The sequence below is a fragment of the Athene noctua genome, chromosome 1 (assembly GCF_965140245.1).
Source record: "Athene noctua chromosome 1, bAthNoc1.hap1.1, whole genome shotgun sequence".
NCBI classification, from domain to species: Eukaryota; Metazoa; Chordata; class Aves; order Strigiformes; family Strigidae; genus Athene; species Athene noctua.
In genome coordinates, this window is record NC_134037.1 from 121577211 (window position 1) to 121596163 (window position 18953).

At 40.4% G+C, this 18953-nt stretch overlaps 1 protein-coding gene across 3 annotated transcripts in view; it reads left to right on the forward strand.

The window, feature by feature from the left end:
* The window catches only part of PLCB1 (phospholipase C beta 1), a 408910-nt gene that overhangs the window by 3278 nt on the left and 386679 nt on the right, over positions 1 to 18953 (forward strand). For all 3 annotated transcript variants that reach the window (XM_074912346.1, XM_074912588.1, XM_074912436.1), the window contains exon 2: positions 9051 to 9128. In XM_074912346.1, coding sequence (XP_074768447.1) covers positions 9051 to 9128 — 78 coding nt within the window. The remainder of the gene's footprint in view (positions 1 to 9050; positions 9129 to 18953) is intronic.

Below are 18953 nucleotides of genomic sequence, written 5' to 3' on the forward strand. Positions count from 1 at the left end.
GCATGAGAGGCTTGTAAGGAATTTCATGGTGTATAGAGTAACAGTTGTTAAATAACGTATTTGCTAGCTTTTAGAAAGATGCTGCAGCGTGGTCTGCAGCACAGTCTGACAAAAGCCGTAGTGATACAGACTTTAAACCGATCTACCCATGCACTTCCCATCCTGAGCTTCTAGTAGCTCTGTGCCTGATTAGTAACTCGGGGGCTGCTGCTCAGTGAGTGTGGTACTGACATTATATACGGACCTCCTCTCCGAGGAACAGCAGTGAAGTCTGCTACATGCTACACATGAACCTCATGCAGTGTTTGCTCCCCCCTTTGCCTGAGTGACGATGATCCAGTTTGAAAGAGAAACGCCTTGCCTGAGCTTTGCTAAGAGGAGAGGAAGAGGTTACGTCAACCGCTCAAGATCACATACAGGCAGGAGATGGAAGGCAGGCAGCTCGGGAGCCTTGAAAATCCATTTCCTCTGCGGACCATCTTCAGTTTCTAAATTGTAAAAGCATTAAGATCAATTAAAAAGTTCCGGCTTTGCAAGACAAGTCACAGTTTTGTGCATCAGGATTGGATGCAATATCACTTACCCCATCCGACGCCTAATACAGTCTAGTCTGTTTTGGATCAGGATATAAAGCACTAAAGTCAAACAGCTGGTTGTGGTCCTGTAACTTTGCTTTTCCTCACGCTTTCTTGTTTTATTCTAGAACAGTGTTACAGGTTGAAAAACAAGTTTTAGAGTTAACTCGTGTTGTTGATGTGTAGATTAGGTTCACAAGGCACATAACAGAAATACCTGATGTTTGAATAGGTGAAAGATAAGTGCCTGGTTGCTTGAGTGGGGTTTTTTTGTGGACGTGTGTGTGTCTGGTTTAAGATGCTAGTTGACTGAGCACTTGCGTCTTCAAGTCATGTTTCTTCATGCTGCCTTCAGTTGGGCTTTTATAACCACTTCTCCCTTACTACTGGGAAGAGACTCTGAGTCTCTTAAGTACTGGTCTGCTCTTTGAACAGATGCACTCTCATTCCTAGAGAAATGATAGCTGTGAGAGAGGGGGAAGGCTTAAAGAACAACTGACTTGATCCACTCTGCTCTAGTGAAACCCAGGTTATAATAGCTTTTCCTGATGAGAGTTTTAAAACAGTTTAATAAATAAATAAAAAGAATGCAATTAAGTTCATGGATGAAGCTTTTTTATAGGGGATTAAGCTTAATGTAGCAGAATGTGTTGCTAACTGAGAAGGTTAATGAAACCCGAGTATAAAGGGCAACTTCTCTCAGGACTGATCTGAAGTCTGAAGGGGCTGAAACCTGCCTTGGCTGTCTTTTTTTCTTTATTTTTCTCTGGCCTGTAGTGGGAACAAGATAGACATAACTGAGTTAACAAATAGTTCAACAGCTAGAGCACAGCTGAACCAATGTTTCCTAAAAGCAGTAATTGGCACACAGAAGCAAGTTAATATGATGGTGTATATTCAAAATTTGATTGCTTAAAGGCTTTCTTATCTTCCCTAGTGATAATATGTACTTTGCATAAAGAATTTGACTGATCTCTCTGTGGCTTACACTATTTACTTTTACTTGGAAGTTAACTATATCAGTAAGGTAATGTAACTACCTAAACACGATTCCGATTTTACAGCCTTTTTTTTTTTTTGAAAACTTTAGTGACGAAAACAAAACTCTTGATAGGAAGTGTTGTTCAGTGGCTGATGCACTTCACTAGGTCTTCCAGTGAGCAGCAAAAATGAATGTAGGTCTTTTAAGTTCTATTTTAATTCCTTTCTCTTGGAACACTTCTTCATATTTATAAAACATTTTTGAGCTCAGGCAGTGAGTGCTTTGTAAAGCTTTGGGGCTTCTTTATTTGTTTAGTATCTTTTAAAGAAGATTGTCAAGAGTATGAGATAACATCCCCTTTAACCTTACAGGTAAATATAACATCATAGTATCATTATTATGGATAAGTTGACATCAAACAAAAAAAATCTAGAAATTTTTGGAAGCAATTTTAAGATGTTGATGCTCAAGTAACTTGGGCTTTTTCCTGCCTTTTTTTGGGGGGTGATTTTAAACTCTGCTCAAGTCTGTCACTACAGTACATTACTGAGGCCATGAAAAATGAACAATCGTTGTTCTGTGCATATAAAACTAAAATAATAAACTGAAAAGAGTTTGGTTTTTTTCTGAATGTTTTCAGTCTGGAGGGAAGAAGTTAGTCCAACATTCTAGAGGTTTTGTTGTTCTTTCTTTGTTGCTAATCTTTATGTAGTAAACAAATATCAGCTCTGTGCTGCATAAAAATATTTTATCTAAATGAGTAGACATTGTGGTTTTGGTCTTTTGCAACGTAGGAAAGTAATCAGATTGAATTTAAAATCTCCCAACGGTTAACATTTAGTAAAGAGGAAAGCCTGAACTTGGTTAACTGCATTGGAAAGCTCTTGGCTAACTTTATCTTGGGGGGGGGGGGGGGAGAAAAGGTTTGGATCCCCTACAGAATGGTTAGATGCCTGCCTTGGAAGATCTGGTGAAGACTTGAGATGTTTAAGTTGCAGATAACATCTGTGCTATTGTAGTGTCTGAGCCCTCTGGGGTGTTGGTAGATTGTAGGGAAACTGAAAACCAGAAAACGACTCTTACGTAAATGAGGAATTCTTTGTGAAAGGGAAGCTAATGGTGAATTTAAGTTGTGCACTGTATGCTTTCTTCACTTTAATGTTTAAATGATCAAGACTTTTTTTTTTTTTAATAGTGAAACAGAGTTAACTAATCATTATGGAGTCTTTTATCTATTATAAAGTAAATGCTTCATAAGCACTTTTAAATTTATTTTCACAAGAACCATCAGGTGACAAAATGTGTTCCCAGTTGTACTGTTATAGGTCCAGAAAAAGAGACCAACATAAAAAAATGACTAATTTCAAATCTGTGATTAGATGTATTGGACCTAATTTTCATACAGTCAGATGTTCAGAATGCCTTTTCAGTAACTTCAGATGAATTTGGGCTCAGCATCTCTGAAAATTAGAAAATGAAATGTGGAAATGCAATTCCAGTATTCCCTCAAAATCAGAATATAGCATTTGTGCCCATGAACAGACTGGTTTAAATGATTTGCTCAGCATCACATAAGAACTCTCTGGCAGAGATAAAATCTTCCTGGCTGGCATTTGGCTACTTTTGCTGTAAAGTTCTCCCTTTATTCCTTCATTCTTGACTGCATACTTTGCAACATCTATAACAAATGAGGACTTGTGCAGACAAATCAAGACTACATGTGGCAAGGCTATAATGAGCCCAAGAGTACGGACATCCTGAGAAACGACAGGGTAGTATGCTTCTGAGAAACAAATCCTGCTCGGGGTAGCAATTCTAAACTTGCAGGAAGTTTAGTCTTTAGCAGAATGATGACTTCTGGCTTGTGGTTGCCATCATCAGAGTTTTTCCAGGGTTTAACCACTCTAATAGTGAAGAATATTTTCCTGCATGTTCTTATTGGAACAAGTGGGATTTCATTTTATGGGTCCTGTAAACTCAATTTTAGTTTTGATTTTTGGTTTTGTTTTGTTTTGTTTTTTTTTTCCCAGCTTCCAACCTCCAGCACTCCTTTCACCTTCTCCAACATTCCTTTCTTGCATTCTGATCCTTTACATGGCAGATTTGGTTCTTCTGCCCTCAGTGAAAGAGGGCATCTTTACCCTTTCGGATTATTTCAGGGTTTCATTGCAAAACTGGGGGATGGTTACTCTCACCCTCTCACTCATAGTTCAGCTGTCAGCCTAAAGAAATTCATAGTGCTAATTGTTTGGATAATCCTGTTTAGTTCCAGTCTGAGTACACCCGGGGTATTATGGAATTTAATAGCTAATCTATCTGCTGACCATGTGCAAACTGGTTTTGCTATCCCTTCTCCTTTGCTCCTTCTCCACTCCTCCAAGCCTGTAATCCTCCTGGCTTGTGGGGTGGCAGGAAAACTCTTTTCAGGGACTTTCCCCACACCTTTCCCACAGCCTTACACCCTTGCCTAACCATAATTCAAGCCTTTTTGCCAATGTGAAAGAAAAATTTCAGAATATTTTGCCTCTGCCAGAAACAATCTGTATTTCTTAGCTTTGTGTTGGGAAGCAGTTTGGCAAAAATTTTCCAGGGGAAGGCTCAAGCAAATGAAATAATGATGTGTGTAACAGTTTTCAGGTTATGTTTGGGGATGTTTGATGTCTTTTAAAATCTGAGGCAAAACCAGGAAACAACAGTCTTGTTTAATAAGACAGTGCCCTGAGCCCCATCTGTTGTAAGGGCTGAAGATAAAGGCTGGTCTGCTTTTCATTTAAAAAATCTGTTGACATGAAATTTTGACTGCAGCTGTTTCTAAGAAACATCCTCGTTATCTATATATGATTTATTAAAACACATATTCTTCTGACTCATGGTCTTGCTAGTTGACAAGGTACATGTAGATTTTCATTCTCCTGTAGGTACTTTAAGATCCATTAGGAACTTTTCATCTATGGCAGGACTGACCTGCTACTTGCACTGCAGGCACACTAGTCCCAGCCTGTGACGTTCTTTGATCATTTTAACACTGAACTGTGCTTGGCACAACACACAGCGGCAGCAGTGTTATGCCCTTGCCTTAATGTACACTGAATAAAGTACAGAGAGAGTTCTGGGAGCAAGGGCCAAAGCCCACGGTGTAGGTGGCAGAGTGGTGTGCCCTTATGGAGCCGTTCTTTCTCACTCGTGTCTCTTCAGGTCTTACCAGTGGTGGTTGAGGAGTAGAGTAGAAGGCTCCATCTCTTGTGGCTGGATGCTCAGCCTGGTCATGGGGGTGCTCTGAGCACTAGGAAGCATGTGCATACAGTCAGAAACGAACTAAACCAAGGTTTCCACTCTTCACTGTTTGGCTTTGTATGATAGATAGTCTTTATTGGTCAGTAATAGTAAAATGGAGGTAAATGGCACTTTTCGCTCGCTGATGTAAGATGTAGTCTAGGGGACTCACACTTAAAATCAGACCTTGAAAGTGTTACCTAGCAGGAACTTAAATAGGGATTTGTCCATTGATCTTGTGTGCCTGTGTTCTGTTTTGCCTCATTGGTAAGGATCCCAAAGTTCTCTGTGTCACTTTGTGGGCATGAATTTGAAGCCTCTTTGTTTAAAAGTATGAAATAAAGCATATTGCTGATGTACTGGTTGTACAGCCAGTTAGGAGGCAACTTAACAGAATAAGCATAGAACAACCACGTTACTTATTTGAGGCTGTGAAACTGGAGGAGAATAGAAGATTGGCCCTAAGTCAGCAAATAAAAAGGTGAGGAGCTTTTAAAGGTGAAATTAAAAGCCCTTTAGAAAAAGTATTCACTTAAGTTTAGACTGGTGTGATATGCTGCACACTGGGACTGCCAGGTTAGTCTTTCTATTCAAGGAATTTGCAATAGCAATCTGTTGAAAACCAAGCCACTGCTGGGCACAAGCACCCATGGGTGGCATTTCAGAAGCCTGATAACCCACAATCATTTGTATCATTGACTAAGACACTGCCTTTCTCTTCTTTCTCTCTCCTTTCTGGTCACAGCTGATATTTGCCTTGTCACCTCCTCCTGCTTCTTTTCTTAAATACTTGGAAGTGTCTCAAGAATCTGGGGCTCCTACCCAAAGGGCTGCTTGTTTTGTTGACATCCAGAGGATTGCAAGAGCTGTGCCCCAACTGGACATTTAAATGTGTTCATTTCAAAACCTTAGAGGTTTTCAAACCTTTTAGAGGTTAATTTCAAAGCTTTACAGTTGCACAATGCTGACATTCCCTCCCCCCCCCCCCCCCTCCCCCCGTTTTACTCTCAAGGTCTGGATCTGAGTGGGTTAGGGAAGAAATGACCATCTGCTCCCTATTAGCTTGTCCTTCAGGTTTGGTTATTTTTTTCCTTTTATGTATTGTGTCCTGTCTGTTTCCCTCTTCTTCAAAGTTGTGTATGGTTGCTAAATCTCTTCAGGGAGGTTATAAGATAGATTAGCTCTTGGGTGAGGAAATTGAATTAATGGGCTTCAGGGTACTCTCATGAATGGCTGCAGGTGTGTCTTTTGGGTAGTAAATCACAGTTACTCCCATATAATACAATAGTTCTTGTAAATAAATGTACCAGACAATTGGCGTTTGAAATGAGTTTCGATTTCAGACCGTTGAATCGCTGCTCTTCTTGAACGTGTACTGTGGTTTTTCATGTGTCTTTTTGATTGTTACCTGCCTTTGCAAACCCTGATTGCAGAGCAGTATAGAATCAGCAGACGTGTTCCACATGACAAAGGACTCCATGTTACTGTGGAGTGGGGAGAAGGACTTGCAGAGCTGCCTAGAGAAGTTTATTTCCATCTCTCTACACCCAGAACTAAGGAGTGTGGCTTTTGGTGGCAGGGACTTACAAGAGTTATAGTTAGCTTGTAGGATATATAAAACATTGTGCACGTGACTCTTCCACACAGTTAACAGCAGCAATAAGAGTTCCTAAGACACATTACACAGTTACAGGTACAAAGTTAGTCCCAGATCCTATGTTTGTATACAGCATGACAGTGTGAGGTTCTTGTGTTTGTCAGCACATTAATTGTGCTATGCTTAATGTCACAGTAATAGTTAATTTAGAAAAGAGGCATAATCCACAACTGCCTTTTTTAAATTTTAAAAACCCAAACAACTTCTGGAGCACAGAAGATGTTAAATTAAAACTCATCATTATTCCTGTCATGATGAGGATTCTTTTACTTCACCTGATAGATACTGAAGGCTTTTTCCCCTCATCATCCACTTTTTTGAGTCTGATTATAGTCAACCTTTTACAATCCACCCCTACGAAAGTATTACTTCGATAACTGTATGTCATCACCCCAGGCAAATCCAAACAACTTTTGGGTTGAAGCAACTGATTTGAAGTTATTAACCAGCAAAATTGTTTATTCCTAGACATAATCACTTCATGCTTCTTTTTTTCCCATCACTTCCTTTTCTTCCACCTAAAAGTTGTGTATATCTCATCTGAAGGCAGAAGGTCACTTAGTCGTCTTCTTTCCTCATTTTACATACATACACACAGGCTGCATGGGACATAATGAAATAAACTGAAAAGGAGAGTTATACCTCCAGAGCAGGCTTTTTTTCTTTTCCCCCTCTTTTTGAATGGCAGAAGTTTACAAACAGTTCTGTAGGAGCTTTTGGATATAGACAGCCAGTCAACATCTCTTCGGGGCCTGGCGTATTTTAAAAATAAATTTACCTGTTGCACTCAAACAATACCTGACTCTCAGCTGTACAAGAGGCTAGAAACTATGGAGAAACAGGAAAAAAAAAAAGTACAAATTCTGTATGCGTTTTCTCTTAGGGAAAGTGCATACAACACTGTTTTCTTGTAATGAGGAAAAGGGTCAGTGGTGTGTTGTGAACGAGCTCTGATCCCAGCTGGGGTTTCCTGTAGCAGTGCCTGGCACTGGTACAGCCGCACTTGTTCCCAGCCTCTGAAAGCTCACGTGGCACCCATTTGGGTGTCAGTGTACCTGTGTCACAGTAAATCCGCAGCCCAGATCTTCCAGTTATAAAAAGAACTTTTACACTCATTTGTTTATTCTTTTACTTTTCCCCCCTCAGGCTTCTGACTGGTGCTGGGTCTGTCACTTAGCTTCTTTGGGTCTTTTTTTCTAGATGTAAACTGGGAATAATTCACCTTCCCTGTTTCACAAATGCCCGTTGCTGGGAGGTTGGTGCTCTGTCACGAAGGACTGTACTGCTGGCACGATATAGACAACCGTTGCTGTCTTGCATTGGAAATGGCACTTGCATAAGTTAGTTTTTATTTATATATGATAATGTCACTTTCATCAACATTATTTGCATTTGAAAAAAACCCACATTTTGTTTGGTTTAAATTTGAGCCCATTTTTTCCTTTAAGGAATATAGGCTGACCTCATGCATTGCTGCTTTGGAAATACGTGAATGCTAAATCTTTAAAAATACCTGTAGCACTTCAACAGAAATATACATCCTTTTTGAGGAGGAATTGTGTGTTTAGCCTGGGTTCCTGTGGAGATAAGGCTTGGGCAATTTTTCTGTCTGCCTGTCTTCCTCCTCCTTACTATGCTTCCTCCACAACATTTAAATTGAGTTTGGCAAACAGGTAGAGGTCTCAAGACAACAGCGTTTTTACAGTTGTCATGAAAAATAGTGGAGGAAAGAGCAGAAGAATCCTATTAGGACCAGGCTGCACTGATGTCAATTATTATTAGGTACCAGGGAATCCTGATGGGTAAGCGATGTCACGAACACCCACCTGCAGACAAGACTTCAGTTAGAGGTTGTATCTCCCAAGTCAGGTACCTGCTGTCAATCAGAAGGTAGGAATATGTAGGTAACAGGCTGCTTTACTTACAGTACTTACAAATGTGCTTGGATTTAAATGACCCGAGTTACCAGAGTAGACAGGTTTGCAACTGATTTGGAGGTAGGGTGGAATATATACATATATAGTCCCAGTAGTAAAATCTTCATTGTTTGATTGTAGAAGAAGTAGAAAAATACTAGGGGAAAACAATTGTTAGAGGTCTTAATGTAGTGGATGCTATTCCAAGTTTTCTAGCAAACTCAGTCTTTGTATGTTAAAATAAAGCTTACAGGCATTTAGCTCTTGTGTATATCTGAAGGTTAATTTGGATCAAGGTGGGCAGTGGACTTCTGATATCTATAATACTTTCCTGTGTGGGCTCTAGTTTGACTGTGTTATGTCTGTTTAACTTCATCTACTTCCAGCTTTTCTGGAGTAAGTCCATGTGTTGACAAGTCTGGAGTTATTTAGTGCTGTCTTCTCAGTAATGGAAATAACGTTATGTCAGAAAAATGGAGATTAGGCAGGTGATATTAAATTCTTTTAGTGACATCTTGCTAGTGATACCTTCAGGGTAATTTCTAGATGTTGCAATGCATTAATATGGGTGGCAAAGCAGCTGGTGCATAATTGTGTGTTCTGTGTGCTAACATGGATTTTTTTGTTTGTCCTTTTTTTTCTTCCAGGACTCCACTGTTGTGACTCCAATTATTCTCAGAACAGATCCACAGGGATTTTTCTTTTATTGGACAGATCAAAACAAGGTAAGAGAAAGGCTTCCTGCTCCAGAATGGTTCTTTCTGTTTTCTGTGGTGTGACAGGCAGGCATCAGGAGGCTTTGCGTGCCAGTCTTGGCACAGCAGACAAGCATTACATCAGCATACGTTCCTCTGCTCTTCTGGGGAGCAAATACAACAGGCCTGTGGCTCGTCCCTGGTGCACAAAACATGGAGAGTTGGATGGTAATGTCTGGAAAATTTCCAGCCGTGTTAATGACCTGATGACCGGTGAGGTGTATAATTGTCCTGGTTTACAGGCAAGGATCCACTTGGGATGCTTTTATGGGTCATAGTTGGCTTGTGGTTTCTCTGTCTTCCCTTCTGTACACCGAGGATGTTGCCGTGGTGCATGGCAGACCCAGGATTCCCAGAGGCCAGAGCTCCTTTTGAATTCTTCCTCCTGACCAGCCGCATGCTCCCTGGCCATGTCTGGTGGGCCACATCACAAAGTTCTTACTAATCCTCGCTGGACACTTACTTTCTTTCAAAAACATTCCGGTATGCTTAGATCACTGTTATGGCTGGGGAGCTGTTGGGAAAGCTCATGGCCTGATTCATTGCTGCGTTACTCCAGTTTCACATCCGTGTCACCCCTTGAAATCAGCACTGTCATGTTTCCAGCTGTTGGGAGACTGTGGAGCTGCACTGGGGTGAGGAGTATCAGTACCCTGAGCAATTTGGTGCAGTTTGTTTCATATACCGTATCAGACATATAATAGAAAATTATTGGTGCAATTGTTATAGCAAAATGCTGTATCAAAACTAGGAACTGAATGAGCTTCCTCCTTTTTTACAGATGAATTTTCAGGTGCTTATGAAGTAAGCGCTTGTACCAGTTCCTTGTTGAAAACAGTGCTAGAACTTGGTAGTGCTTGAGCTTTAGCCTTCTGTTAGAATCTATGCCAAAATGGCTAAATACCTACTTGTATTCTGGCTACGGAAAGCTGGTTTACCAGTTGCGTAGCTGTTTTTCAGGAGTTTCTGTTGATTTTATTTTTATTTTTTTTTAGATACCAGTGCAAAAATTGCTTGAGGAGGTGGCAACCATTAAATGTGCAGACAGAACAGGCAATTTGCTCTTACATTAGATCATATTTATCTTCCTATGTTTGCTTTTTAGAGGAGATGGAGCACAGTTTTGAGTCAGTGTATTTGGAAATCATATCATGGAGTTATAATAAAAATCTTGTCTTTGTTTGTGGTTGGACGAGATTGTGGTAGGTAATAGTGGGTTCATCATTGACAGTCCAGAGATGATAAATTACTGTCAAAGAAATGAAGTGAATGCCCGGAGAAGTTGAAGGCTGTGACTGATTGACGCCAACCCAGTAGCTCTGCCAGAACACAGTACAGTCTTCTGTTTTGTTCCTTCCCTTGCATAAACTAATTGTATAAGCCAAAAAATAACTGTGAACTTTGTAATAATAAATGGAAATCCAGAGTTGATTGGAGAGTTTATTTCATTTTTAATATGTTTGACACTAAGACCTCCTTCAGTTTCCTACTGTTGTCTGTAAAAACAATGTCTTGAAGCAGTTCTGTGAAGAATATCTATTTATAGAATTGTTGTTCTCTGATTGGTGAAAAAATGTTTTTGTAATGCTCAGAGCATTTTCTAAAAGGTTGGGTATTTGTACGAGACACGTAAGTGTCAGTTTGATTTTTAAACTTGCAAATCAAGCCTCTGCAAAGGGCAACAAGAGGGATTTTTTCTGGTTAATAATTCATGACAACTAGGTGAAGCTTATTGTTAAACCCCATCCTAGCAGTGTCTGTCTAAAGAAAGTAAATATATTTTTATTGGGGTGCTGAAAGTGCAAGAACCAGGAAGGAAATGCCACTTTCTGCTTTTCACGTTTATTGTGAAATTACGAATATGTTAAAATGGAGGTTATATAGGAAATTCTCTTCAATTTCTTCTCTTTGTGTAAAGTGATTCTGTGATGACAGTGGAACTACGTGAAGAAATAATAGCAGGGCAGTGTAAACTCTGTGATCGCTTTCTCTTTTTTTCCTCTAATTATTATTTTTTTAAGCATTTGCTTTTATCATAATCAGTGCCTGTTATTTTCTGCCTATGGAAGGATAGGCCTTGCTAAATGAAGGGATGAACCCAGAGAAGTCTCTCTGCCAGCATCCTTGGCCAGACACACTTTCCTGGGAGCTGACTATGAACAGGTGTAAAGATGAGGCATGAGTAGCAGTCATTTTTCTAGCCATTTAACTGTCCCATGTGCTGGTTGCTCTGCAAAGCAGTAAATTACTGCCTGGATGATGATATGGCTTTTAAATTAGGAATCTGGCTCCTTTGGTTGCTGCTGCCTTATCAGTAAAGTTGTACAAAAATGACATGAATCACTGGAGGGGAAAAAACAAACAAAACAAAAAACCCCACTCCCCTGTGCTTATATTTTATTTTGCTTGGGGAAGTGGCGGTTGTAGCTCTGCAGCTTTCTCTGACTTATTGGCTGGTTGAGCTGCTTCTTGCATTGTTTTCTTATTCCCTTCCTTTTCTCTTTCTTCTCTGTTGCAGAGAAGGGAAAATAATATGTAGCATCTGTTGTCCAGCAGTATACCTGGACAGTCTTTTAGATTGTGCTTTGTGCAGTCAGAGCTCAAAGTTCCTGGTAAAGATGCATGTTGAGTGCAACACTCCATTAGTATAACTGACCCCATCTTGTGGTTCTCCATGGATCAGCAATCCTTGCAGGGTTTCCAGCCCAACTGGTGAGTTTGGATAATACTGGAGTCGAACAGATGATGGGTCAGAAAGGCTGCCAGTGAAGTCACTCTTACCAAGAAGTTTTATGTATGTGACCAGTGTGGACTCTTAACTTACTGTCCCCTGTAGCTTTCTGATAAATAAGTTAGTAGCAAATTTCATAGTTTGTTTGCAGGAGCAATATACTCATCATAAGTCTGTAGTTTCAGCCCTGTGAAGTTCTGTCCCACTTAATGTTATCCTGAACGGGAAAGACTGTAAGGGTGGCCATTCTGGTGGTATGAGGGGTCAGTGGCAGCCAGGCTTAGCGGTGCCATCTTCTCATCATTTGCTTCTAAGAGCAGGAATGGAACTTTGAAAGAAGACAAACTGAAGAGATAGAGAGCCCCCAGAAGCCTGTTTTGCAGCAGAGTGGCCATCTGGCAACTTACAAGCAAGGCAAAGAGTAAACTAATTGCTCAAGACTCCTTCACTGCAAAATAAGTATCCACGTATCTTGCTCATTTCTTCATGACTGTGTGTGATTTGACCATTGAATTATGTTTGGGCTGGCTCCAGTGCGTCCTGCCAGGTACGCAGGTCCAGCACAACTGCTTTTGGATGTGAACAAGAGCTGTATTCAAGTGGTTGATCAGACTTCTCTGTTTGATGACTTTATCAGCAGAGTAAACAGTATCTTGTGATGGAAATGTATACAGGTTCTTCTGACCATGTGCCATTTATTTTTGATTTTTAAGTGCTCAGTTCACCTTCGCTGCCCATCTTAGTATGGTCATAGCTGCAGAGAAGGTCTGTTGAGCAAGTTCATTTAAGCTCTGATCTTACAATTTGGTAATAGTAATGTGGTATCCTGCAGTTTGACCTGCTTACTGTGTATTTGCGTATTTAAGTATATTTTGCTGTCATCAGTAAAGATAATCCTCCAAAATGAAGTTGTATGTAGCATTTTGCTATCTTCTGATAACAAAAAGGAAATTTAAAACCTTTTGTTTTAAACAGATGGCAGGACAGCTTTCCAATTTTAATTGTATTTTTCAGTATGAAATTCTTTTATTGCTGAAGGTTCTGGAATATTTGCTTCATCTGTATGCAGAGTGCTGGCTGATTTCATATTATTACTTGAATGATTCTTAACATGAGTTTTAAAAAAGAAAAATTAATTAATGTGACAAGCAAGCATCTGTTACATATCTTATTGTTTCTGTAATGTTTCTTAACTATAGCAAAACCAGACAGTATTCATTGCATTGTCTTATTTTTATGACCTTATCTCAATTTCTTGCTACCTTTTTTTTTTTTAAATGGAATGCCATTTCTTCCACTAGTTCTTATTCTGGTCTTGAGTGTTGAAGAAAGATAAATCACAACTCAACCAGGTGAACAGAAAGTCTGTTAGACTAGAAAGGAGTGATAATAAAAAGCGTTTCTCAGGAGATGGGAAGAGAATGGAAGCATTTGGTGTGTTTAACCTAGCTAGCAAAGCAAAGCCAGAGAAAAACTGTGATTCTGTCTATGAATAAATATATCCATGGATGCACGGGCAGAGTGGGAGAAGAAATATGTATTGTCAGATAGTTTGTGCATTATTATACTTGCATCCTTTAGCTGGAAGTTATGTTGCACAATCAATGGATGTCAGGAGAAGTCACTTGACTCGGTGCGGTTCTGACACTGCCCAAGTAAAAGAGTAAAAGGAGGAAAGCAACTAACTGCTTTTATGGTGGAGCCATTTAGTTTTTTAAAAGACTGAGGATGATGTAGTATGCTGTCCTCTTCATCTCAGTAGCACATACCGATTTATTCCAATTTATTTTTAAAGCTAGGTAACTACATTGACATGGTAGCATGCACAAAACACAGAGTATGCAGACCCAGTCTCGTCCATAGCACCATGGAAAGAGATCAGCTAACAGTCTGTGTCATGAAATTAAGCATAAGCATCCAGTCCCGGGGTCTGAACAGCGATTTCTCATGCCTACTGCAGAAATGCTGTTGTAAACGGATGGTGATCCCATTTGTCCAAAGGAAGTTTGTGCTGAGAAACTACTGCGAGTGCAGAGGTGATACTGGCTCTGTTGGAGGAGAAGGTGTGGCTGAAGCTTCCCTCCTCTGCTGGTTTCAATTAGAGCAGTACCACAGCCTAATCAAATGGTTAGGCAAGACGGAGTCCCTGCTTCAGAGGCTCGCTTGCACAATTCATACCTCAAGCTTTTATGTGTTTATGAGAGAAGGTGGGGTGGTGAGACCACAGTGGTACAGAAGTAACTACAGGCAGCTGTCTTCCCCCAGCTCTGGCTTGTTCAGGCTTGTCAGGCTGGGGATGTCTGAAGCCACAGAGACTCAATCTTGTACAGCTTTTTAGTAACGACAGTTTTGCAGTTTTCAAGGGAAGGAGTAGGGGTAGTTTCTCCTGGTACAGGGATAGGTCTGTGTTTATGTGTGAACATCACTGGCAGAACTGGTACTAATATGCTGTAGCTTAACCACAGAATGTGAGCTTGCTACATGAGCCTGTAGCAATAATTCTGTGCCTTGAGCTGGAGCTTTCTCATTTAGTGAGGCTTCATGAAGTGGTTCCTTAGGATAAAGAAGAGGATTTTTCTGACCTGGAAGGTTCTTTTCCCTCTTGTGTCCTGAGGTGATCATGAGTTTCTTGGGGCCTGAAAACCCAACACAGACTGCAGAGTGAATGTGTGAAGTGCAGACGAGGCCTGCAGGTAGAATTCTGTAGGATTAGGCTTGGCTTCAGTACATTTATAAATTCTGTGTCAATCTCATTGCCCTCATCCAAATGAAAGATGATGTGGCATTTTTCCATCTGCTGGGGATCTTGGCTGTGTTATTTAAGAGAGTTCTTTTGTGTCTGTTTTGCATTGGGGCTTTAAAACAATTGGGTCAATATTTGTTCTGCCCTATGGGTCAAAGATCTTTTCATTACATCTGTATAGTTTTTACAGTACATTTGACAAGCACACAATAAAGGCTGAAGTTAATATATCAATATTTAAAATATAGCTAATAATTTAATGAGAATAATGTAATATTTAGTAGTACTAGGTTTAAAAATACCTGCTTCAAACCCCAACTGTTTGGCTTAATTTCTTCAAGAGCAAGGTTACTCAATGATGCATCTCACATCTGAAAACATCCAAGAAGTACATCATTAAAGATGTATTCATGCTTCTCTTTCCAGCGTGTAAAAGGAAAAAAAAAAAGCTGAATAACTAGACCCTTTGAAGAACTGAGATTGTAAATACCGTTAATTGAATGAGAAAAGATGGTGCATGTCTCTTCACATAAGAGATTATTTTAACATGTGCGATGAATAACTTGCTCTTTTTCCTCATTCTTCAAGCATTTCACCAGACAACATCTCTTATTGTTAATTCTGTTTGATAATGGATATTGGATACATGAGCCTCTACCACATGGTTTGTTATACAAATGGATTTACCTTTGCTTTCGGTGCAAAACACAGGAGTCGGAATGACTTAGATCCATGTACCACACTGACATTCTACCAAGCACTGAACAAGACTTGTATATTGAGGTCTTTATGTAGTGGAGGTTTTTGCTGATAGTAGCAAATTCTGTTATTAGGCGGCTTGTGTTCTCAGTGCTCTAGTACTCATGGTGCTTCTTTGTGGACTCCTGTAAAAACGTTCTGTATAATCTACATATGCACATTCTCTAGTGTCAAAATGGCATGGGCAGAAATAATACCAAAGGGACGAACGTTTCTTACCAGAAGGACCCTTTTGATACCCGACTATAATCCTTTCCTGCGGAAGGGCAAGTTAAATTCATTCCATGAATGACATTGCTCAAGACTTGCTCCCTGGGGCATTGTTCCTTTATGCATTTACTTGCGTGTGTGAACTGAGTGCAAAGCTACAGGTGGATTGCCTCTGATTTTGAGGGTGGGGTTTACTCACTATATTTCAGTTGGAACTTGAAGTGAGGGGTTTCAGGCTCTTGAAGATGCAGGAGACCCTGTGGAGGTAATGCTTGTCTTTTGGCACAGTTAGATGGAGTTGGGTCGGTATCTGTTTTTCAATACAAGTCACATGCTGGAAGAGATGACACAGAGTAGTTTTCACTGGAAAGCTGGATCAGGACTCCCCTGGGACAGAGAGTTGGGGTGATGTGAGGTTTTGCTTCTCAGTGACACTGGAAACTGGGAGTGAACCTGAAGCAGCTAGTAATATAATAGTGGTGGCACAGCAAATAATCTGGGCCTTTATCTGGGTTTTGCAGTCTTTTTGATTGATGTATTTGAGGTGTAATGTTAGGAGCCACCATAGTGGCATTAGAAACTTGAGACCAGGGATGATGTTGCTGGAATGCAAATGGAATTTTTTGGGGTAAGAAAATGACCCATAAATATTGACATCCAAAGTTGTGTGGCTATCAGGTTTTTTAATGGGAAACAGAAGAGAATTTCTTCAAGGATGCAACTGCTTGCTAAGGGACTGTTGTAACCATTAGGCTAAGCAGTGCAGAAATCAGAGGTGAAATCCTAAAGGCGAGTTCTTCCCCCAGTGAAGATGCAGTTATGCTATATGCAGCATAAAAGTCAGCTTGGCAAAAGTAGTGAAGCTAACTGATCTGTAACACGAGCTCTGAGGTCCACATACTGGCTTGGAGGAGCTGAGGGTAAAAAGTATTCAAGGGCTGAGCTTCTACCTCTGATAGCAGCCCGAGCAGTAATCCTGGAAAGTTCACCCGTGTGCATTTGCTTTCTCTTTAATATAGAAATAACTCCTCACCTGTACCTGTAAAGGCAGTACCTAGGAGTTCAGAAATAAAAAACAGTCCATGAGCTAACACCCATACTGATAGGTCCATGGTGGAAATGGTGTGCCAGTGCCCTTTTCAGTGAAGAACACTGCCTCCTTGCTGGCTTATACTGCAGAAATTGCTGTATTTTGAAGTGAGGAAAATTTCTGCCTCAACAGTTAACACAGTAGGGGAGTCAGCCTAGCAACAGTTCATGGTCACCTGAAAGTTGCAGCTCGTATTTTTTCACAAGTGCTTAAGAATTGGCATGTGAGCGGAATAAAAGAAGACGGGGAAAGTGGTAGGGGACTGCCACAGGTAGTGAAAATGGGAGGAAATATTTCATGGAAGTCAACTTCCCATCAGACTGCTGATTTCATTTTTAAAAGGAAGTCTCTCTGCTTTCAAAACATGAAAATTGTTCAAGGCCCATTAGGGAAATGCTACCACATCAAACACGGAAGATCTCTAATAAGCATTTCCCACTGCTAAATATCTCCCTTATTGTTGTGAGGGAGGCAGGAATAGAAAATTAGTTTTGGGTTTAATCCACAGCATAGATCCGGTTTCTGAAATGAGGAAGCCAAAAAACTTCAAAAAGGGAAGATGACTCTGGAGTCAGCCACATTTAGAATGGCTGAATTGTCAGGTACTGAGAACATCCTAACATGTTTTGTGGTATGTGAGAATCTTATCCTTGCTGTTGAATTCAAAGTGGGCTGTGACTTTCCTATAAAGATGAGACTTTAGGTAATTTTTTGTTTTGATGGGCTAAGACTTGGTAAGCTTTGGTTGTAGATAGTTTCAAAAAATTGGAAACTTGAGTTTTTGTGTAAGAGATTTGGATCTGGCTGCTGGAAACTGTTTTGTTGTTACATTTTTCAGCTTAAACATTTCAGGGAAGAAAATTTGTGTCCGAGTCGACTAGCGTACATTCAGGTGACTTCTTTAGTGGGTGTCTGTCAAGCTTTCAAATGCTGTGTGACTTAAGTAAGAGTTTTCTTACAGTTTGCATCTCATCAGGTCATAATATCATTTCATGCAGCAGTAGATACTAGGCCTTAGCTAACAGGAATGTGTGCTTTTAGGAAACAGCTGGGAGTTGGGAGACCTGGATACTTGCCTCCTCTTGGTTGTTATTTGCCATAGCTCAGCTCTGGGCTGCTTGACCTCCCTGTGCCTGTTTGCCCATCTACCCTGACTTTGTCTGTTGGAGAAGCCCTCTGTGAGTAGGGCTGCACCAGCGACAGCCTGTTACTGCCTCATTAGCACCTGGTACAGCGTGGTTCCAACCTCCGGCAGCAGGAGTGCTTTGGTGTTGGAGATGTTCATGTCTTCTAGCTGAGAAGGGCTCCTGGTAAATGAAGACAGCAGTGTGCAATGAGCTAGCCTTTCAGTCTGTTTTCTCCTCCTTAATTAAAAAAAGTCTTTTGTGTTCATGCCTGCAGCTTGTACATAGATTTGGTTGATGCAGCATCAGCTTTGCTGACTGACTTATTATTAGCACGGTTCAAAAATTGGCTGCTAGGACATCAGCTCTCCTGATCGTTGGGAGGATAACTGATCTCTCAGCATTCCTGTCAGATTGCCTTCTCTGCTGAAGTTCTGCCAGTTCTGATACTTCTCTTTAATGCTTCATATCCTAGCTGTTTCCCCTCCCCACTACGCTTTTAGGCTTTTGTGGGTGGTTTTGTTTTTAAAAGTATCTTTAAGGGATAGTACACTGAAAATAATGACCTTTAAATAGCGTATATTCTGTCTCCAGACATGTGATATTCCTGTGTGAGCATACACACTCCGCTACTAATCAGTGTTATGTGATAAAGGTGTTTGGAAGTTTTGGTTTGGCGTTTTTGTTTGCTTGCTAGTTTTGTTTTTAAGGAGTTTGAGAAAAGTTCTTGAAATACAGGTGACTGGTAAATAAGGCAAATATTAGTGCAAAACTGACATTTACTTGCTTTAAGGCTTTTCAACATTAAAAATGTGGACTTGACCCTGCTTTCCTCTCTTGCCTTTTGCTTACCCCTGCAGTCTTGGTATTTTACAGCAGCTCTGCACACTTGGTGCTGGCATAACACAGAGCAGAAATGATAAAGCCCTTGGTCTGTATGTACTCCACTGTACAACACTGCTTTCCTGTTTGATTTGGGGTTAGTGTGTAACGACAGAAGATGCTCTGTAGGATCCTTTCCTAGAGAATCTTCTTTCAAGTCCCATATTCTTTGCTTTAATGACAACTTTTATTATATATCCCAGAACTGGGAAGATACACAAACCAACTCACACTACAAACCATAGCAGTTTTAGGT